Below are 22,431 nucleotides of genomic sequence, written 5' to 3' on the forward strand. Positions count from 1 at the left end.
CTGCCCAGCTGTCAGGTGCTGCAGGGTGGTGAGTGGCTCAAGTTCATATGAGAGGGCAACTGCTCATTTCACCAGTGCAGTGAACTCAGTCTAGAAATGGAATTTTGAACTGTTATTGTTTGTAGAAAATACTTAAGTATTCTCTTTGGCTGGAATAGTTTCCTTTTGCATGCAAAACACCCATGAAATTGTTTATGCAGTTTTGCTGTTAACTGTGGAATTGGAATGCATCATTACCTCTGGATTTTTTTTCTAGCTCTTTAATCACATTTTGTGGTGTGTGATTTCTTTAAAGGTGCATTCAAGAATGCCTTGTGGCAATGGTTAACTTAATGAGAAGTGCAAATGGTTTGCAGACAAATTGCTCAAATACTGAAAATGTGAACACCAGCTTTGCCAACTCCACTTAATTCCCTTTGTCATAAAGGTGGCCACATAAACTGCCTCAGAGGTAGTAAGAGAGTTCTCTCAAGGGTATAGAAATACAATTAACCTAAATCAGAGAATCCTGGAATATCCTGAGCTGGGAGGGACCCCCAGGGATGCTCAGGGCAGCCCCTGTCCCTGCACAGCCACCCCAACAGCCCCACCCTGAGCAGCCCTGGCAGCGCTGGCCAAACGCTCCTGGAGCTCTGGCAGCCTTGGGGCCGGGACCATTCCCTGGGCAGCCTGGGCAGTGCCAGCACCCTCGGGGTCAAGAACCTTGCCCTGAGCTCCATGCCAAGCCCTGCCACAGCTCCAGCCCTTGGTGGGCTCCTGGCCCTGGCCCAGAGCAGAGCTCAGCCCCTGCCCCTCTGCCTGCCCTGGGCAGGAGCTGCAGCCCCCAGGAGCCTCCCCTCAGTGTTCTGTGCTCCAGCTGAATGAGCCAAGGGCCCTCAGCCGCTCCTCAGAGCCTTCCCCTTCAGACCCTTCCCCATCTTTCTAGCCCTAAAGCTTGCCTGGGTTCTTTCAGAGTGATCAGAGCACAGCCAGTAGAAGCAACAGCTCTAGCAGCAGTTTTTAGGCTTTGCTTCTCAGTACTTGGGGCATATCTCAGTTTTTTCAGTGGATTTCTGGTACCCCTCTTATGCCCCAGAGTACTGGCTGCTGTCAGCATGGGACAGCTGCAGGACACCTGGACTTGGAGCAGGTTGCTCTGAGCTTTGTCAGGTGTACTTGACCAAACGGAGGTTGAAGTTTTTGTTCTGTTTGACCCCTGCTGGGGGACAGTCAAACACTTACTTAGCTGTTGCTGAAGCCAGGCCTATGTACCAGTCTGGCCTAGAGCTTCTGGAGCACTGTGAGCAGGCAGGGCAGGGACTGGACACTGCTGTGTGTAGCCCTTGTACACTCAGGGCTGGTGATGATGTGCTGGGGTCTCCAGCAGTTGTGGCAGCACCTATTCCTGGAACAGCAGAGGCCTTGGCAAAGGAAAGCTGCCTTTACTGAAAAGGATGTGGGGCTGTGCAGGGGGTGCCTGGGGCCTCTCACTCAGGCTGGGCAGATGTGTTCTTAGTGAGGAGGACCTGTGTCGCCAGGTGAAGGGCCTGTGAGTTGAAAACCAGTCCTTGAGTTTGGGGTTCATCAGGACAAGGTGCAGCTGGAGGGGAGCCCCTAGTGAAGTACCCAAAGGTTTGACATGAGGGCCAAATCTCTTAGAAATGTTGGTCACTGAGCTGGCTGATGGTTCTGACAGCACCCTCGGCGTGTGTGCAGTGATGGCAGACTGGGAACGGTGGCTGGTCACCAGGTGGTGGTGCTCCCACTCAGAGGGACCCTGAGAGTGGTCTCTGACAGCTTTGAGGCAGGGCACAAGAGCCAGTGACTCCCTGCTTTTTGGGGTCATGGGTGTCCTTCCACTCTGTCTGGATACACTGAGAGGATTAAATAAAACCCTCCTTACTGTACAAGTCAAAAAGGCCAAGAGAACTGTACAGACCATTCCGTGGCCCCGCTTCGTTTGCCTTTTTTTTTTTCCCCTTATGAAGCCATACAAATGAGCTATGTAGCAACATCTTTGGTTGTGTTCTAATATTTTTCAGCATGTTTTTAGTGGGAGTTATTTTTCTACATCTTACAATACTTTCATTCTCTTCCAATGGAGCAGCAGCGTTTCTGCAGTGTAAAAGTTGGGTTCAGCTCAGCCTGTGATTGGGGTGACTGAGCATTGCTGACACTTTTGTACTGTAATGTTTGCAGCTAAAGAAGTGTTGTTATTTGAAAGCTAAGTTTCTTCCTCAAGAGGAGGAAGAAGTGAATTTTTGAGCCCTCAGCATCTTGAACAGTCAGATTTTTGTTCCAACAACAGGTGAACAAATTTGGTCCTGTTTAAAGAAATGAGATCTTGCAATAAGTGGACAAGCATTTTCCTCCCAGACTCTTCCAAAAAAACAGCCTGTGGTATTTCTGTACAGTTTTGGGCCCGGTGTTTTCTATGTTCACTTTACAAATCCTTTTCAGTTCACAGAATCTTGGATGCTGGCAGTTCATCTGGAAAAGGAGCCCTGGAGCAACTGAAATTAAATCTCAATAGAGAAATGTTCTGGGACTGAGAGAAAGGACAGAAAAAATAACATATAGAACTGATAATTATGCAGAGAGACTTTGTGAAATAAAATTAATTACTAAAAAGCCCCTACCCTTTTGTTTTTAGGATTTAAAGCTGTTGCTCTTATTTTTGCAGTATTGTGGAGATGGTGAGATCCCTGTAAGGTCTCTGAACCAGGGTTGACAACAGACTTTTGTCAAGTTAGCTTTGTAGCTTTTGACTTTTTCCCAGAGAGGTGTCTGAGTTGTTTGTATTCATCTTTGTTTCAAGGAAAATGTCACTGATTTTACATAAGAAGGAGAGGCAGCTTTATTTGTTATTCGTAATGTTTTTCTGAGTTGTTTGAAGGTCAGGCTTTCCAAACCAGCTAAATGTACTTTTGCCCCTAGACATCTATAAATGAGACTCTTCATTGTTGAGCTATGAACAGAAACAGAGTTTGTGTCCTAAAGCCCGGGGAAGCAGTGGGGACACATTCTGGATTGGAAAGTCATTATCAATATAACTAGATATTTTCTTTGTTTCCTTGCTAGTTCCTTTCTGTTGCCATCAAGTGTTTGTTCAGTAAGATGTGCTGGTTTGAAGTCTTGAGCAGAAGTGGGAATTGGCTTAGTGCACAGTCTGGGTCTTAGTCACAGGAGCTGCCACAAAGCTGGGTTCAGGTCCTTTAGAAGGAAGATCCTGAGCTGCTGCACAGACTAACAGTAGAGGGTGAAACACTGTGGAAATGCTGAAATATAAACCTAAACTTTCAGCTCTGTACTCTGCGTAGGTGGAGCAGGTGCAGGGATTGCCCAGGAGGTGCTGGTGTGACTGACCCAGCCCTGCTGGAGCACAGTGCTCCCCAGGGCTCTCTAGGTTAGGTACAGCCCTGGGCTATTTGCCTGGCCTCAGCTTTGTCCCCAGCCTGACACAGACAGTACCCTGTGGGGTTTCTGGTGCTGTCTTGGTGTTTTGGGGGCTAAATTGTGGGAACTGGAAAAACAGAAGCTTTCACAGACACTGAGGGATTTGATCTGCAGCCTTGGGAGAGGCTGGGATTGATGTAAAAATACAATACACACATTAAGCAGAAAAATCATAAACTTATGTTTCTGTAGTTGTAAGTAAGAATATGCCCTAAGTAAGTGAGAAACTGTATTGGGTAAGATAGTGAAAGGTTTATAATGTAGGGTTGTGGTTGTATAGAGTGAGCTAAGAGTTTAGAAATTATAATAGAACATATGTGTATATGTGTGATAATAGCTCATTGGACAAAAGTATCTGCAGTGCAGCAGAAGTAAATAAAGGTGATGGGTTAGAAAAGCAAAATAAACCCTGTGGCAACTGTCTGTTGTGACTACTTTGAGCTGTGACCGACTGCCTGCTCCTCTAAGATCTCACAGCCTCTGAGAGTGATGTTCATCTGAGCAATAAATTGTTCTTAGCCTGACAATGGTCCCGTCGCTTCATTAAAAGCAGCAAAAATGATACTAAATTATAGTTTTGGGCATCATTTATGACTTAAGTGGAGATGAGGCAGATGAAGGTATTTCAGAATGATTAATTGTTGCTTCAGCAAATTCTTTGTTGGGTAAACAAAAAAATACTTGCTTCCATTGGGCAGAATGTTTTTGGTAGGCAAAGTAAAAGTGAAATTTACTTTTAACTGCTTCAGTACCAGCACTGAAGCTCCTGTACTCAGTTCTGTCTCCAGTAATGTTTTCTGGAACTTACTGTGGTCACCACAGCACAAATGGTTGTGTCAGAGACACAGCAGCTGCTCAGTGTCACTGGTGGGGCAGATGAGAGGACATCCCTATCTGTGGGCTGGGGGACTGGATAAGAGAAAATTTTGGGCTCAAAGTATGGGTTTTGGCTACAACTTCATGTGTTTCCAGAGTATCTGAGAGGCATCATCTATACCATTAGTGAAGTATTGAGTGCAAGGGCTGGAGCCCCTCTGCTCTGAGCCAGGCTGGCAGAGCTGGGGCTGCTCCCCTGGACAAGAGAAGGCTCCAGGCAGAGCTCAGAGCCCCTGGCAGGGCCTGAAGGGGCTCCAGGAGAGCTGCAGAGGGACTGGGGACAAGGCCTGCAGGGACAGGAGCCAGGGAATGGCTGCCAGTGCCAGAGGGCAGGGCTGGGTGGGAGGTTGGGCAGGAATTGTTCCCTGGCAGGGTGGGCAGGCCCTGGCTTGGGGTGCCCAGAGCAGCTGTGGCTGCCCCTGGATCCCTGGAAATGTCCAAGGCCCGGCTGGATGGGGCTTGGAGTAATCTGCAGTGGAAGGTGTCCCTGCCTATGGCAGGAGTTGGAATGAAATTGTCTCTGAGGTTCCTCCCAACCCTAACCATTCCCTGATTCCATAATTTCCTGTATTTTACAAAACATAGTATGAATTCTATGCTAGAAGTTATTCTGTTTATTACTGTCTATGTTGTGATGATGGAATTTGATCAACATAGACATGGAGTGGAAAAATCATGCCCTTATTTGTTAGTTTTGAAAAGTGATCATTAAATACTTCAGATGTTTGTGTACAAACACAGAAATATGTTTTGACAGAAATCCTTCATGAAGCTGCTTTCTTTTTGATTTAAGGACACCTTGCAGTATGAAGACAAAACCTGCTAAGGATGTAACAAATAGCAGGTCCTTGTCTCTGGAGCCAGTGTTCTGTGTTGTGGCTGTTCAGGATGCTGTTACCCCTCTCCCTAGGGGCACTGCTGGCTCATGCTCCGAGCCCTGATCCCCAGCTCGTTTTCCCTAGAGCAGTCTCCAGCCAGTAAGTGTTTGGTCTGCTGTTGCCAGGGTGTGTTTCTCCCCGTGATCAGGGCTCTGCATCTGTCCTTGCTGCATTCCACGAGGTGCTGTTGGCCTGTCCTCCTGGCAGCCCGACCCTTCCGTCTGTGATGGGTTCCTCCCAGCCTGGTGGGATCTCCAGTCTTGGTGGGAGCATGTTCCCATCACCTCCTCCACAGCGTGGATCACGAGGTAAACTGCAGGTCCCAGTAGAGACCCTGCAAACTCCAGTCCAGGCATACAGCTAGAGTGTGTGGAGGGGTGTGTGTTTTTGTCTCCTTTTGAAGATGGATGTGGCGCTTACCTTCTTGCTTCCAATTTCCTGGTCATTCAAAAATGAAGCAGTTTTGGCAGGGACATGAGCCTGGTGCCTCATCATCCTTACACAGAGCCCATTTCATCCCCCCATGGGTTTGACTGGGACCAGTTCACTCAACCAGTCAGTCCCTGGCTCAGTGTTCATCCACTGACCTTTCTCTGGGAGCTCTTTTCACAGTGAAGAGCCTGTTAGACTCTGCTGGTAAGGTGAGGCACAGAAAGCATCCTGTGCCACTCTGCTCAGATATAAATATTAAATTTATAAATATTAAAATATTTAATACATATAATTAATTTAATATTAATACATATTAAATCTGCTGTCATACTTCCAGCCTTGTGCTGCTGGGACAGGAAGAGAATATTTTGTTATTACCCTTGATGCTGTTCTTTTGTTTCTTTCCATTCTTTTCAAGTCTGGAACTGCATTTGAGCTCTGTCTTCCTCAGACACAGTGGACAGTGTTTCCAAATTCCCCCTGTTGTAGCTGTTACTACTTCTATGTCCTGTGCTGTTTCCCTTGGAGCTGTGCCATGGCTCCCTGCTCAGCCAGGCTGCTCTGCTCTCACATCTGCGTGTTTTCCTGGCTGTTAGGAAACAGAGGATGCTGTATGTGTGCTGTGGCTCGCTCAGCAGTTGGGGTGCAGTCTCTTGGTCACCTCTTGCTCTGCCAGTCCTGCCTTGCTGCACTTCTCCACTATCCTGGCACTTGGGGGGAAGTTTGATGCAGGATGGTTGGGGGCTGATGTGATTGAGGAGCCCTGGTTGTACAACAGTGTAACTGTGCTAAAGTCCACACTAGGCACATCTGAGCCCTTTAATCTGTTCTTACCCTCAGAAACTACAGCCACTGCTTTGAGTTCTGCTGATGCCTGGTATTTTTGTGGTACTTCTCCCTGCACTTGCACCTGTTTAGGCTCTCTGGTTATCACTCTTGGCACGGTTTGTAAAGCCAAACAAAAAACTCAAACCCAGCTCATGTCCTCCAAAAACTGATTCCCATTTCTGAAAACAAGTTCTAAACTAAGTTGCCATCATGCTGAGATGCACTAACAGGAGCCAGATTTGATTTTGGGGTTTCTTGTGGAGGACAGGGTGGGGAGGATCTGAGTTAGCTGCTCTCAGTGAAGTGCTCTGCTGTGTGTCAGACTCCTCAGTGAAGCTGGAGTTGTCAGCACTGGGCTGGGAATGAGGAAGAAGCTGGAGACTGAAGCCGTGTGTCTCGGGAGCTGGGAAAGGAAGCAGGGACATGGACAGAAACCCAAGTGATGCACGGGAAGAAAAGCAGTGCCCTCTCTCCTGAAAGGGCCTTTTATCATGGAAACAAAACTTGATTCTTTCTGCTGAAGGAGTGTCGTATTTTGCTTAAAACTAGATTTTGTAGTTACTTTGTTAATTATTTGTGCAGATAAGGACCTACTTGTTGCTCTTTTTTAGCTTTGTCTCTTGAGTAAATTTATGTTTATGTGAACTTTAAAAAATATTTTTTAATTCCTATCCACTAAAACATTTGGAAAACTGTTACAGCACCAGTTTCTTTTGTGCTACAAGTTTCTATAGCAGGCTGGGAGCATCAGGAGAAAGCAAAAACCCTTCTCTCCTTGCTGGGGTAAACACTTGACAGCAGTCATAATATTGTGTAAATGCTAATTCCTTATATATTTCCTGTCATCCTTAGCACATAGGTAGATTGTACTGTTTTGGAGTAAAATGGTGAAGCAAAGAGTATTCCTGCACAAGCATCTGTGAGGTGGAAATGTCTCCTGCAGTGACAGGACTGTTGTGTTTTGGCCCAGCCTGGGTAGAGATGAACACTGGGCACTGAGTGGGAGAAGATGGCTGAGGCTCATTGTTAAAATACCCAAAATATTGGGTATTTTAGAGCAAGATAAGTTAGCACATACTGTCAGTTTTGCATGGATTGGGTTTTTCTAGCACTTAAGGGCTATAAGGTCATGTTATACTACTGTAGTTTAAAGGTGGTAAGTACAGATTAAAAGGGATGGTCTGCATTCTAGATTATTGTTGAGAAATACAGGTAATTGATAGTTTCTTACCTATTGTCAGGTAAAAGCTAATAGGACTGTAATACTGGGGTTCAGTATGAACTTACTGTCAAATGCCTAGTGAGAGAACGAATGAACTTTTGTGATCCTGCCACTTTCAGAGCCTTCTTTTTTTAGTCAGTGTTTGTTTGGGTAAACCCCATTATGTTCCTGCCCCCTCACTTCCCAGGACATTCAAACTGTTGGATAAAGAATAGTCACTGAGGAATTTGTATAAAACTGGAAGTGAAAAAGATGCAGAATTTTGCTCTGACAGAAACAGTAAAGAAGGCCAGACAAAAACTGTAAAAAATTATACAGTCACTTTGTGATGGTACTTTGGGGACAGACATTTGGAAGGAGAAACGTGTAAGGTGTAGGATAGGACTTGTACAGGAACAAGTGGACACAGAATATGTACACCTGAGTTTGGAAAAGGAGAGCATTGTCTGGAGGCTGTAGAATGTGCTTTCAGAGTGCCTGGCAAGCTGCTTCTAATGTGGGCACGTGTCTGTGTTAGGGCACAGTTTCTGATTCCAGGGACTGGGCCCAGGTCACGTGGTGCCTTTTGCTCATGGGTGTCCATGGGTGTTGCAACTTAGGTCTGGTTTTATCCTGTATATAAGTAACTTAAAATTCCTTGTCACTGATCTCTAACAGTGCATAAACACATAATGTGTGTGATGCTTTGGAAGGAAACAAAGGAGTGTGGGCAGCCGGGGAGAGGGGGATTCTGTCCCTCGACTCCACTCTGGTGAGACCCCATCTCCAGCCTGGAAACCCCAGCACAAGATAGACATGGAGCTGCTGGAGCCAGGCCAGAGGAGGCCACGGAGGTGCTGCCGGGGCTGGAGCCCCTCTGCTCTGAGCCAGGCTGGCAGAGCTGGGGCTGCTCCCCTGGACAAGAGAAGGCTCCAGGCAGAGCTCAGAGCCCCCGGCAGGGCCTGAAGGGGCTCCAGGAGAGCTGCAGAGGGACTGGGGACAAGGCCTGCAGGGACAGGAGCCAGGGAATGGCTGCCAGTGGCAGAGGGCAGGGCTGGATGGGAGATTGGGCAGGAATTGTTCCCTGGCAGGGTGGGCAGGCCCTGGCTTGGGGTGCCCAGAGCAGCTGTGGCTGCCCCTGGATCCCTGGCAGTGCCCAGGGCCAGGCTGGGCAGGGCTGGGAGCAGCCTGGGACAGTGGGAGGTGTCCCTGCCATGGCAGGAGTGGAATGAAATTGTGTCTAAGGTACTTTCAAACTAATTCTATTCCTGCTGTGGAATCCTGCTCTTCTTCACCTGTCAGGAAAATAGTCCCCCAGTCCTCCCCAGTGCAGCATCCATCGAGGAAGTGAGAGTCCTCCAGGGCTCACTGGGGGTCACACTTGGAGGGATTAGTCTTGTTTGGGGTATGCTTCCCTGGTCTTTAAGGGCCCGTTTCCATATTTTTTATTAGAACCTGGTTCTGTTTGGTACTTTGCTGGAATATTCATGTTTATGTGACTTTTGGGACAGACTGAAAATATCCATAAAACTGCTGTTGCTCTGAGCCTTCAGAGCAGGGCTGGACCTGTGAGGGATGTTGGATCCTTCCCATCCTTGCAGAAGTCATTGCCAACTGTCCACCTGGTATTTTTTCCCTCTTAAACTTACTTCAGACTAAGAAAACAAAAGGTAAGAAAAATAAGAGAAATAAGGTCGAGTCCAGGTGCTCAACATTTTTCTAATTGTTCAGTTACTCATTTTCTTAATCAGAGGTAAATAATCTCAGTAGGTAAGTGGGTGGGAACCAACCATATTTGATCTCAATGACCATCTTTGACTAATAAAACAAAAGGAATGTTATAAAGGAATCACAAAAACCATGCTGTGGGTACATGTTAGAAACATTGATCAGAATTTTTCGGATGTTGTCTGTAGGTCTCCAGAGGATGGAGTTAAATCCTCCTTGGCTGGCACAGAGCAGTTTGCTGTTAGTTGTGTTCTGTGCCTGGTGTCACAGAGGCTGGTTTGGAGCTGGTTTAACACCAGGTCTCTAAGGGAACAGGCTGTTGTTTCTGTGCATGCCTTGAACACAGGGGGTCTGGCTTCTCTTAAGAGTTTTAGCAGAGGGCAGAAATTACCTGGGAGTGTTTATACAAAGGGTGCATTAGACAGCAGGCTCTGCCATTGTCAGGGTTCAGCTGAGTTGCTGCTGGATTAGGTTTCACAAGGAAGCAGCCAAAGGCAGAGGCCGTGCCAGGAGCTGGTGCAGCTCTGCAGTCAGTCTGTTGGCATGAAAACACTGAAGGTTATTTGGGGCATCCTTCCATTCCCTTGTGGATTTTACACTTGCAATCTTGATGTCTCAGCAGACTGGGCATCCTTTTTTTCTGTATCTGAAGTTAATCTACAGTTTTCTTACAGCCCTTTTCATAATTTCCTCTGACATTTGTGCCATGATATATTATCATTGGACTCCTGTGTCTGTATTTGGTCTTCTGAAATGTCAGGAAAGCATAAGGAAACTACCTTGTCAGCTAAGACCATTGCAGAGCCAAGCAGTGTGATTAAAAAGGGTTATTTCACCACAGAGTCCTTTACCATAACAATTAGCTTTGTCTTCTAATGTCCCTAATAGAGCTTAATAATTTAAAAGTAGTATATTGTTAGAGGAAAACTGCACATTTTCCTATGCATGCTTACAATTTTCTTTAGAAAATCCCACAGATTTGGCAGACAAGGAGAAGTTGGCTGAAAGGGGTGTGTCTGGGGTTGGATTGCAGCTTTTTTATTGCTCTGAGACAGTCTTGAAAGTATTTTAGTTATTTTTAAACCTACACTACTAAGAACCCGTAATTGTTGGGAAATTGCAACCCAAAATGATCTTAATATATGTTATAATTGATAGTAGCAATTGTGGAGATTGGAGATAGAAGCAGAGCATGTAAGCATCCAAAAATATCCTTTTCCTTAAATATTTTAAGGATTTTTATTATTAATATAAAATTATTCCTTTAAGAGTGAACTTAAATAAGGTAACAGTATATGAATTGTCTGCCTTAAGGAGAATTTTTCACTCTTCACTATGATGCTGTGTTTGGGAAACTGGCTGCTTGTTAGCTGTATTAATGAAGGATTGGAAGCTTCTTTTTCCTTCTTGTACCCAGGGGTGGAGGTTGGAATAGCCAAAGAAATCATGAGGGTCTTAATTTCATACCTTACAGTTCATCATTGACATTTTCTCACTTTCTGCTCTCCATCCACAAGACTTTGTACTGATGAACTTAGTTAAGTCATTGCCTTTGTTCCCCACCCATGAAGTTTGCAAGACTGGTCAGAGTTTGTGTTTTAGCCCTAAATTTCTGACTGTTAAAGGGTGCTCTGGCAATGCCTGCTGTCTGTGAAGGCAGAGGCATGTCCAGAGTGGAAACAGAAGACCTCTGAGTTACTCATGATGTGTGCCAGCCTTGGGAAACCTCCTTGGCTTACTGAAATATTTGCTGTGTGGATTGTGTATGTTAAATTAACTTCTTGTTTGCATTTCCTTTCAATTTAGTAGCAATAACATAATTTTGTTAGGATTAATTTTAAAAAATGTTCTTCCCTTTAGGACACAGCTTAGGCTACGGCTTTGTGAACTACGTAACTGCAAAAGATGCTGAAAGAGCAATAAACACACTGAATGGCCTCAGACTTCAGTCAAAAACTATCAAGGTAGGAGCTCTTCAGTCATCTGTGAAGACAGCATTGTAATAAACTTTATTCTGATGGTAAAGTTTGTGTGCTCCCAGCTGCAGCAAGCATGAATCTGGGAGGAGAGTAGTGAAGTGTTTTGAAACAGCTTAGTATTTGAAGGTTCCCTTTCTTTATATTCCCACCATTTTTACAGCAGTAGAGGGATCATTATAGATGGCTTCCAGGCGTTTAACTCATGCACATCTTGTATGCTTCGTAATATTTCTTGTAAATCTTGTTAGTACACGTGCACTCCTTTCCTTCTCCAAAATAACAGCCTGTGCTCTGTGTGTAGGATTCACTCCTGCTGAGGTGATCTATGCAGCTTTCTCCCCTACCAGAAATTATGACAGAAAACTGCACTCTACTCGTATCATCCTTTTAAGAAGCTTTAGAAAATATACTGGCAGGACAAGTTCCTGATGTAAGCTCAGGTCCAGTGGCTGAGTCAGAACTCGAGATTCTTTGTTGCCAAAATTGTTTGCTGGGAGCATTGGTGTTGTTCTGTTGCTGTCTCCTTACAGCAATGCTAATATAGTTGTTATTTCTTGGGTTATCCCAAAAGGAATGGCATTATGTAGGGACATGCCATTGCTCCTGTTGTTTGGTTGATTTTCCCCTATTCTCTCTTGGTTCCATTTTTTTGAACTCCAGTAAAAATGCATGTGTTGGTAATGGAGGAGTTAAGTAAATTGGCTCATGACAATAAATTGATCTTCGCTGTTAATACTCTGAAGATGTATTTTCATTTCTTTTAAAGGTTTCCTATGCCCGCCCAAGTTCTGAAGTTATCAAGGATGCTAATTTATATATCAGCGGCCTGCCCCGGTCAATGACACAGAAGGATGTAGAAGATATGTTCTCCCGTTTTGGGCGCATCATCAACTCACGTGTGCTTGTGGATCAAACCACAGGTGAGTTCTGGGACCGTGGCTGTGGAAACTGGAATGTACAGCATGTGTTTGGTGTTTTCTGAGACTGGCAGTACCTACAGACTTGCACAAGCTAATCATGACATCTGCTGTCAACTGGTGATAGAATTTTAACAGGATATCCATGTTCAGTGATTTTTTTTAAACACAGAATGACTCACACTGCCTTTTCCAGCTTACAGCCCAAACCTCAGACCATATTAAAATAGGATTATTGTCATTTTAATCAGCTGCTAATTTGCCAAATCTACTTTCTTGCTCTGACAATTGCTGGCACTGCAATGCACTGTGTTTCTGGGCCATGTGTGTAACCTGGAGTGCTGACCTTACCTTGACTTTACACACATGCAGCTCTTATCCACTGGGCAATTCCAGGCCATAGTTACAGATTTAAAGCAAAACAAAAATGTGTTTTGTCTTTTGTACTAGCCTGGAACTCACTCAATTTTCTCATATTTTAAACCATGTGAGATGTCTTACAGGCTTCTGTGGTTACTGCTAAGCAAAGGAATTAATTTCTTACACTTAGTACTGCCCTGAGAGTTCTACATGCATTTTTTGTATTAAAAGAAAAAAGAAAAAGAGGAGTGAAGTTACTTAGGCACTTGGCTCAGGGGAGACCAAAGTTAAGGTTTTCTTTGTGATGGCAATTCTGACTGTTACAGTGTGTTTTTGGTGTTTAAAGTTCTTACCCCTTTATTTCAGACAGTATAACTGTCTGGCTTATCCTGTCACCCAGCTGTTCTCTGGTTTTACTGGTAGCCCATATGTCACGTATTAATCTGGAGAGAGCTTTTGTTTACAAATACACTTTTTCATTGATTATACATCTGGTATATTGGAATAAAAGACAATCTAATTCTAGCAATTGCACATTTAACATTTATAACTGGGATGTGCATTTCTACACATCAGTTCAGAAGAAGCTTTTCTGCTCTGTGAGGAATCTGTTGTAGTTCAGAGTGGGCCACCAGCAGCTCCTGCAGGGCTCAGTCTGAGTGCAGGCTGAGAGAAACCTGGGGTGACTTGGTGAGATCTGGGCACTGACATGTCAGACACACCATGGTTGAATAAGGAAAATCCCATCCTGCCTGGAGAATATTATTTGTTTTGCCCAGCTCTGATACCTGCATGGCCCTGGAGCTGGTTATGTAGGACGCAGCTGTAATGAGAAGCAAGAAAAAGACTTGTGGAGCACAGGAAACTTAGTAATGCAAGTCTCAAAACTAGTCATCCCTCTAGCAGTCCCTCGGGTCTGGAGAGCATCTGGGTTTGACAGAGCTGTAAAATGAGATGACACAAGTCATACAAATAAAATCTCTCCAAGAATAATACAGTTTTCATGGGTGTGCTGAGGCCTGATGCTGTGCGATTCAGCTCAGAACACACCACCTGCTTTCCCATAGCTTTAATAATGCATTGACTGAAGAGTGGGTTCTGTTACATCTCACAGTTAATGCCTACAGAGCCTGGGCTGGCCATCCCACCAGGAATGTAGCTATGCCTTGGCTTTAAGCCTGTCTTGGTCTGCTCCCACTTAAGACACATTTTAATTTGTACTTAGCTGTACCTTCTCACAGACGTGGTACTCCAGCTTTTGAAAACTACTCTGTTTAAAAATACACTTTCTAAAATATTTAAGTTTTAAATGAATGCTTTGAGAAGCTCTAGGATGAGCAGCATGAAAGTGGAGGAGTCACAGTAAGCTGAGCTCTAGGACAGGCCTTGCTGAGTTCCCAGTGATGCTGGGCCTTCCCAGGTGGGCCTTACCCTTCCCCTGGCAGGGAGGCTGACTCAGTGGTACCTGAGCATGCAGTGCTGTCAGCTCTACTCTGGTGAGCCCGTGTGTTGTTCTTTGTCAAAGTGCAATCACACCTTGTTTGCTTCAGGCCCAGGTCTTGACATGTTACATTTACTTCTGTGAAACAGAAAATGATCCTCAACTGTTACCAACAGCAGTTTATGATTTTGTGGTTTATGATAAGCTTAACTTCTGTATCCAGCTTTGAAGATGGTCCTGGGTGGATGTGAAGAAAACAAAGTATCTGATACATCCCTTTCTGAAACAGAGCTAATGTTTACATTTGGTCTGGCCACAGTACCTCCACTGGAGTTGCATTTAAACAAAATGTGCCCTTTTAGCTTCACTGTGATAAACCGTGTTTTCAGCCCAAGGTCAAGTCACAGATGAGAAGCAAGGGGTGGAGAGGAGAGCTCACAAGGCATAACTTGTACCTCAGTCAGAAGGAAACAGCATCCGGGGGCTGGGACTAGGAAAAAAATACACAAATTTTTAGCAGCTGTGATACTGGTTTGGTACAGCTACCAAGAGTTAATTCTTCATTGATTTTATGAATAAAAATAATCTATGTGTCAGCTGCAAATAGCATATATGGTGCAGGTGAAATTCTGATCTCTCTATTAAAAAAGATGGAGGTCCTTTATTATAGTCAGACATTTGTTCCCTCATCTCTGAACCTGAATGTGTTTCTAGCATGGAAAAATGAAAACATTTGCAAAAATTTATAAACTTTGTGTTTGTGGATGCTCTTTAGTGATAAAGTAATTGGAACTAACCGATTTGGGTTTGTTTTTAACCATCTGGAGTTAATTATTTATTTTTTTTTTAAACTTAATTTAAAATGTTGAATTTTTTTCTGAATGGAAATGTCAGTTGGTGATGAATATCATGGAATTTTACTACATATTTTTTTAAGTGTTTAGTCACTGTGGTTGTTATAGCTGAAATGAGTACACTAATTTGTCTTTGGTTTCTTAATTTTGTACTTTATCCTCCAGCTGCTGAAGTAATATAAATGTAGAGAACTTGAAAGCTGTGACCATAGAAATACTGAACTTTTTTGGGTTTTGTTTTCAAAGTTATTTTGAGTTTATCCTGAACTTCAATTTTGTTTGTTTGTTTGTTTGTTTTTTTATTGGTTTGGTTACAAGGTTTGTCCAGAGGGGTCGCATTTATCCGGTTTGACAAAAGGTCAGAAGCAGAAGAGGCAATTACAAATTTCAATGGTCACAAACCCCCAGGTTCCTCCGAGCCCATTACAGTGAAGTTTGCAGCCAACCCTAACCAGAACAAAAATGTGGCACTGTTGTCGCAGTTGTGTCATTCACCAGCTAGACGGTTTGGAGGGCCAGTGCATCACCAGGCACAGAGATTCAGGTAGGTTAGGAAGAATAAATGCATTTAAGGCTGTGCTCCTGTTCCTGTGGTTGTGTGGGGAGCTGTGCCCCCGCAGCTGGGCAGTGATGCCTTCACTGCAGCATGTGTGAATGAATACATAGTGCACCATCTGTCCTCAGTGTTATGTAAAGAAACTGTTGCATTAAAATGTGATTAAAGAAAAATCTTATTTGTAAAATTTATATTGAAGTTAGTATGTAAAGGTACCTGCACTCCAGTGTCTGTTTCCACTGCTGGGTTACAGTGAGGGGACGGCAGCAGCAGGTTCCAGGTGGGTGTTGGTAGGTGCCTGTCTCAACAGATCCCCATTCTGTGGTTTGTATATCTGAACACAGATAGAATTTGACAACTTAATTAAAGCTCTGAATGGTTGGTTCCAGCAGGGAGGTGTTACAATAAGAAAGGAAAACCTTATTTCTGACGAGGAGGTTCTGTGGGATTCCTGTCTGCATTGCAACCTGTGCAGGGTTCTGCCTTCCCTCGAGGCCTCAGGAGTTTACTGATGAGAATATTGAGCAGTTGCAGCTTCCTGTCTGCTTCCAGGGCTATAGAAGACACTGTGTTTTGTCATAGAAAACTGCTTTGGTTGCTTTGAATATGAATTGCTTGAATTGGAAATGCCTTGGGTGTTTGTGGAGGAAGCTGATGGTTGGAGGGTGCTCTGGAAAATGCAGTGTATTGATGTCTTGCAGAGAAGCAATAGGCTTTGAGATGATATATGTTTCTGAGAGTGGTGGTTCCCTGTTGAGAATTTACTCTTTTTTTTTTTTTAATGTTCTATTGTGAGGGATCCAATGAGCTCAGTACAATTGGACTAAAATCTCAGCCACCTTTTAGCTGTGCTGCTGTTCCAGTGTTGCTGTCTCCTGTCCACAGTGCTGTAGCTCAGCATGTTGAGCACAGCTCTGTGTAATGAGTCTCCAGAGAAAATCTGTACTTTGTAGTCAGTAGTGATTTTATACTGAGAGTGGTTGAACAGTTTGCCCAAGGAGGCAGTGACATTTCTGTCCTTGGAGATGCTGAAACCTGGCTAGAATTGATACCAAAAGGGTTCATCTAATTTCTATTGTGCCTGTGTAGTTTTAGCAGGAAACAGGGTATGCAGCATCTATTTTCTGAGCAAGGATGGTTGAAAGATAAGGGGAAGACATCTGGCTTAGGAATGCAGCTACAGCCAAAACAAGGACTGAACCTGGGAAACTGGGGAGAGCTTTATGGTAATGAGCAAAATATGCACCTGGTGACTGTATACAAGCAACATGCTCGTAGAGGATCACGTGCACACAAGGTGGAGCTGTCCCCTGTGCAACCAGGCCTGTCATGAATAGTGAATGCCCTTCTGAACGCTGCATTGGTGTTAAGGGTTGTATTTGACCAGTTTTTGGTCAAATAGAATTTTGGTGACAGGATGAGCCTGAGCAGCCTGCTCCAGGTGCCTTGCTTCGAGCAGGGGGTTTATTAGAGGATCTCCAGAGGTCCCTGCCAGCCTCAGTTATTCTCCAGTTATCTTCAGCTGTAGCCCAGGGAAGTCAGCTCAGGCAGCTCCTCCTTTCTCTGAAGCAGTCACCCAGGTCTCCACACCAAACCTCCTGAGCCATGATGAGGAGTGAAATTCTGCATTGTTTGCATTTAGGTGAATTATTAAAAAATCAACACATCTGCCCTTTGTCTCAGCCAGGGCTTCAGTGTGTCTGGATCCTAGTCAAATCTTTTTTATTCTTAATGTTCTTAATTTACTTGGACATTTTCATCGTCATTCTTCCCCCTAAAATTAATGCCAGGATCATAGTGCATCAGAATAACGAGTGAAAATAATATTCACATCCATAATTAAGAGACCAAATACTTTCAATACAGTCTTTTAATGATCACTCAGGAACAATAAAAATTATTTATGTATTTATATTAACAGTTGCTGGTGAAACTAAATTTTAAGAACCAGTTTGTTCATTATTCTCTTAATGTACTATTTAGAGCAGCATTAATGGCAATTGTGTGCATTTCATAGAACCACAGACTAGTTTGGGTTGGAAGGGACCTTAAAGCTCATATTGTCCCACCACTGCCATGGGCAGGGACACCTTCCACTATGCCAGGATGTTCCATGCTCTGTGTAACCTGGCCTGGGACACTTCAGGGATGGGGCAGACACACACAGTGTTTCTGTAGGCTTGGGGTGTTACAGTGGGGCTTAAGAGGAAGAAAATGTTCTGTCTCTGTTCCATTCCTGCTGCCCTGGGAGCTGTGTCCTGCTGGGTGTCTGTGCCCAGTGCTTGTTTGTCAGCACACGTTGGCTGGCTGCTGCTCCCAGGGGCAGACCTGCTGCTGGGGAAAGAGCTGAAGATTTTGGGGTCCCACAGCCTGGCAGAGGTGGGAGTAGAGCAGTTGAGGTAAGGTTGTGCTTTCAGGAAGGCACTGTGGACACAAGAGCCCCCAGCTGACTTGCAGACACAAGCACTTCATCTCTACCTTGTCACAGACTTGTGAAAGCTCCAACACTTACTACAAAGCTTCCTTCCCTCAATCACTCGTGCAGGCACGTCTGTACACGTATGCACAAGGCTTGCACCATGGGGTCATGGAATTATTAAGGTTGGAAAAGACCTCCAGCATCATCAAGTCTGTCCCACAACCCTTTAGATTTTTTTAGTGTTAGCTGCAAGTTCTTCTGGTGAGTCTGTCTTCCTTGAAGGATGCTGAACTGAAGGAGTTGTGATTACTCATGCTGTGGTTAAGCTCAGGAACCCGAGTTTGGGCTGAGTCTTGTTTGTTTTGGTAGTGAACAAGACATGATGAATGGATAAGCAGCTTCCACAGAGCCCGCAGTCTGTGTAAATTAAAGTTGTGATCTCTGCTCCACGGAGGTTGAATATGTAATCTGATATTTTGATTACATTTCATCTCATTTTATCAGAATCCCTGTAAGTCCAGGATTAAGCCTTTAGTATTTAATTTGTAATTATTAATTTCCTACAGATATTTCTCCAACCCTTTGTTTAATGTTCTTTTAATCCTTTTGAGTTCCTGTGATGTTTGTGGCTCACATCAGGAACTGGTCTTAGTGCTGTGTCCCACTGGATTCCTGGACTAACTCAAAGACCCAGGCTCTCTGCTTCCTTCCAGAGGGAATGATGCCACAGCATGGGATTGTGTCTGGAGGACAGATAAAACATCTGGGGCAGGGATTTCTTTAGAGTGTAAGATTTGTTTACTTAAAGAAAATAGCAGTTCTCCAGGTGCTGAACTGTGATGAAATGGAGGGGTTTAGCTCCTGCAGCATGAGGAGGCTGCTCAGGTCCCCTGCAAGTCCTGTGCTTTTGCAGCTCACCAGAGCTTTATACTAGAGCAACATTCTTTCAGACCTCAGTTATTGCCAGTTCAGTTGGCAAACTCCAAGCTTTCAGACTTGTTCAGGGTTGGAGCCAGTTCCTGTAATGGGCATAACTCTACCAGTATCAGCCCATGAGTTCTGCCCTGAATGCCTGAAGGGGAGCCATTTGTGATAGTTCTTTGATCCAAGGGGAAATGCAGGTGGACTGTTTAATCCTGTCAGTGATACAGTTGCTCAGACAGCTCTTGTACACCTGCTTGGTTTCACTCCAGTGAAATTGTTTAAATTTTCAGTTTTTAGACCAATTTGTAATTTGGGTGCAGCTGAGTAGAAACCATTTCATCCAGAGAAGTACTTCATCAAAGTTCTGGAAGAATATGGGAGTAAAACTCCAGTTGCTTCTGTTCTTCCTCTCATGGTTGTTTGACCCAACACCCTGATTTTTTCAGGCTTAGAGCTCGTGTCACTTGAGTTTTCAACAAGATTTGTGTTGCCCACAGCAGATCTTTTCTGTCTGTAACAATGACAGCAGAAAAAGTTGCTTGTCAGAAGGACATTCTCAGTGTAGCTGAGCTCCTGCTCTTTGTGGAGCTATTAAAAAATAAAAAGCTGCCAAGCTCAAGTGCAATGGCAACACAAGCTGGGATTAAAACCGATGTTCCTGCTTTTTGGCATCCCACCCGTGGTGCTGTATGGAACTGTCCTCAGAGTGCAGGCAAAAGAGTTCAGCAAAACCAGCACAAAGCTATGTTAGGGGAGGTTTAGGTTGGATATTAGGGAAAGCTTCTTGCCCCTGGCACTGCCCAGGGAATGGCCCCGGCCCCAAGGTTGCCAGAGCTGCAGGAGCGTTTGGACAGCGCTGCCAGGGCTGCTCAGGGTGGGGTGTTGGGGTGGCTGTGCAGGAACAGGGGCTGCCCTGATGGTATCTCTGGGTCCCTTCCAGCTCAAGAGTTTCTGTGGTTCTGTGAAAAGAATTTGTAGCACTTGCATAGACCTAAAAAGAAACTGCTTTCATTCAGGAATGTAATTTCTGAGATTACATTGTCCAGTGAGTTAAACTAATCTCAGGATCTGTTAAATGAAGCAGTCTGTTAATTGCAGAGGGAGCAAAAGGTCATGAATAGAAACAGGAAGCTTGTAAAGTACAAAAGAGTTGTGATGGAAAATACACTGTTGTTGATACCTAATGCTCCAAGATGTTGGTGTATTAGGTTAGCATGGCTTGAAGGAACCAAAGCAAATAACACTGGCTACAGACTCTTTGGGAGGCCTGAAAAAGCAATGTGGAGGAGACAGTATAAAAATAATTTCAACAGAAATGAGGACACCTGCTGTAAGTGTGCTAAGACTGAAATCGTTCAAATTACAATATTAAAGGAATTTTAAAATCACTTTCTCTGAAACATCCTGAATCTCTGTTGGCCTTTGTGTTTGCCATAGTAGGATGGTCTTTTAAAAATCTTTAATAAGTGTAACTTCCTAAAGGTCATCTTAAATTGGCGTGGCCACAAAAATCTGTCCTGGTAGGACAGAGAGCTGTGTGTCAGCTGCTCTGGCACTGCTCATGCAGGCTGTTACCCTGAGCTGAGTGACAGATCTGGGGTCCCTCTTGTGCAGAGTGAGAACAGACATTTATCAGATTAGCTGAATAGTATTTACTGTAGGGTTTTTGTTTGGTTGGGTTTTTTTAAATTACTTTTCTAATATTTTAGGGCACTTGTTTGGTTTTACCCTGTTTTGTTTGGTTTGGGTATTTTAATAAACCTGTAACATTTTTGTGAGTCAAAGCAGGAATAGAGGACAATCTGTTTGAAGATAAGTGTATCCAAAAAGCAGACGTACTTGCTATTTTAAATTGTCTGTTACAAGCATTTAGATTTGTTGTTTTCTTGCATTTAACACCAGTTGCTCTCCTACAACTGATTGCAGTCCTTGGTGTGGTGTTACTGGGCTCCTGGGCAGAGCCTGAGCCTTGGGAGCAGGCAGGGGCAGAGCTATACTGACTGCTGGAACCAACATCAGGCAATTCTGAGCTCAGTGCTTTGAGAAGGGATTCAGGACTGGTGATCTGTTGAGATGGAAACTTGACAGATATTAAGATAAATTCATCCTACCAGATTATTACTCTCTTGGAAAGAAGCTACAGAACTGAAGGTGTCTGTCAGAACAAGTAAGTGTATCAAGCATGCAAGCACAGGAACGTTTATATACAAAGCCAAAAGAAATACCAGATGTGTCACCTCTCCATCAGATCATGCGGGTTGGTATGTCTCATTCACCTTGTGGTACTTCTAACTGCTTTTTCAGTTTGGCTGTAGTTCAAGGCTTCCCAAACTTGTTTTTTCTTGGGACTGGCTGTCAGTGAGTTGCTGCAGCTCAGGAGTGTCCCACTGTGCTCTGGGAGCCCCTGGGCTGCAAAGCTGCAGCGAGGGAGGGATGGAGTGTCACTTGCTCTGGGGACAGGAGAGTCCAGGAGCTCAGGTGTCCAAGGCAGGGAGCTCTGAGCACCAGAGAGCCTGGGGGAGATGGGCACTGAGTGGTTCTCGTGTGTGAGTGCACAGTGTGTGTGTGAGTGTGCACTGCCATCCCTCTGCTCCCCTCCCTCCCTCCCTCCCTGTACTCCTTGAGCTCTCCCTCCTCAAGAAGGGCAGCAGCAGCTCCTTGATGCAGGGCAAGAAAGAGTCAGAGGGGAAGCATTTGGCACTTACTGCAGCATTCACTGCCCAGACATCCCTTCCCTGTTTCCTCCAGGTCAGCAGAGAATCAGGATCTGCCACCGCCCTGCTCTTGGCAGAGAGCAGCTCGTGTACCGCTTTTAAGGGGTTTGCAAATCACCAGTGGTACACCTCAATTTGGGAACCCCTGGTATAGTATCATTATATTTCTATGATCACATGACCTCATATTTTTAAATAATAAATAAGCACAAGGGTTCAAAGTGAGTTTTTGACCTTAACTTTCACATTTCCTGGCCTTTGAGTGCTTAGCTGTGCAACCCTAATATTGCACTAAAATATTCAGAAACTTTGATTTTCTGGAGTGTAGGCCAGAAACAGAACAAAGGGGAATAGAAATGTGGGTTATAGGGAAAAGAAATTAATACAAAACAAGACATTAAAAGGAGAAGATTTTTGCTTTTTGTTATGCATGAATCCTGCTGAGGTATTGTGAAGGAGGCAGGATTCAGGAAGAATGGGTAGGTGATTTTAAAAATCCAGTTCAGTAAAGTCAGATCTGAGTTTTCCTGGAAAAATTATTAAAACCATCCATACACCCTGGAATAATAAAACTGCACTGAGCCTGCTCATGTTGTGAGTGTTTGCCTGCACCTGCTGCCTTTGGGTGGAAAGGGAGTAGGTTTTGTTCTGCTTCACAAAAGAAGAAATTACAATCTCTACTCCTAAGAACACTCATCCCCTGCCCCAGCAAAGCAAAGAAACTCTTTGACTTAAAGAGTTTCCCAACATGTTCTTTTAGAGGCAACAAAAGGAGCATGGGGTGAAAAAAAATCTCCTTCTGTGAAATAAGTGGGAGATGCCTGAGGGTGTCTGGGGCCTCTGGGGAGGTGCTGCCTGTGCCCCCGAACTCGAGCAGTTCTGCAGCAAT

The 22,431-nt window shown here is 44.4% G+C and overlaps 1 protein-coding gene across 7 annotated transcripts in view; it reads left to right on the forward strand.

Moving 5' to 3' along the window:
* Window positions 1-22,431, forward strand: part of ELAVL1 (ELAV like RNA binding protein 1) — a 63,099-nt gene that overhangs the window by 15,597 nt on the left and 25,071 nt on the right. For 3 of the 7 annotated variants that reach the window (XR_010349929.1, XM_064396415.1, XM_064396413.1), the window contains exons 3-5: window positions 11,239-11,342; window positions 12,124-12,277; window positions 15,248-15,473. Coding sequence is in view for 6 of the 7 variants with exons in the window: in XM_064396415.1 (XP_064252485.1) it covers window positions 11,239-11,342; window positions 12,124-12,277; window positions 15,248-15,473 (484 nt within the window). In the remaining variant the exon portion in view is untranslated. Of the gene's footprint in view, window positions 1-11,238; window positions 11,343-12,123; window positions 12,278-15,247; window positions 15,474-20,942; window positions 21,090-21,576; window positions 21,691-22,431 lie in introns of all 7 variants that reach the window. The other 4 variants (XM_064396409.1, XM_064396411.1, XM_064396414.1 and 1 more) reach the window with 3 other exon arrangements.

This window comes from Passer domesticus, chromosome 21 (genome assembly GCF_036417665.1).
Source record: "Passer domesticus isolate bPasDom1 chromosome 21, bPasDom1.hap1, whole genome shotgun sequence".
NCBI lineage: Eukaryota > Metazoa > Chordata > Aves > Passeriformes > Passeridae > Passer > Passer domesticus.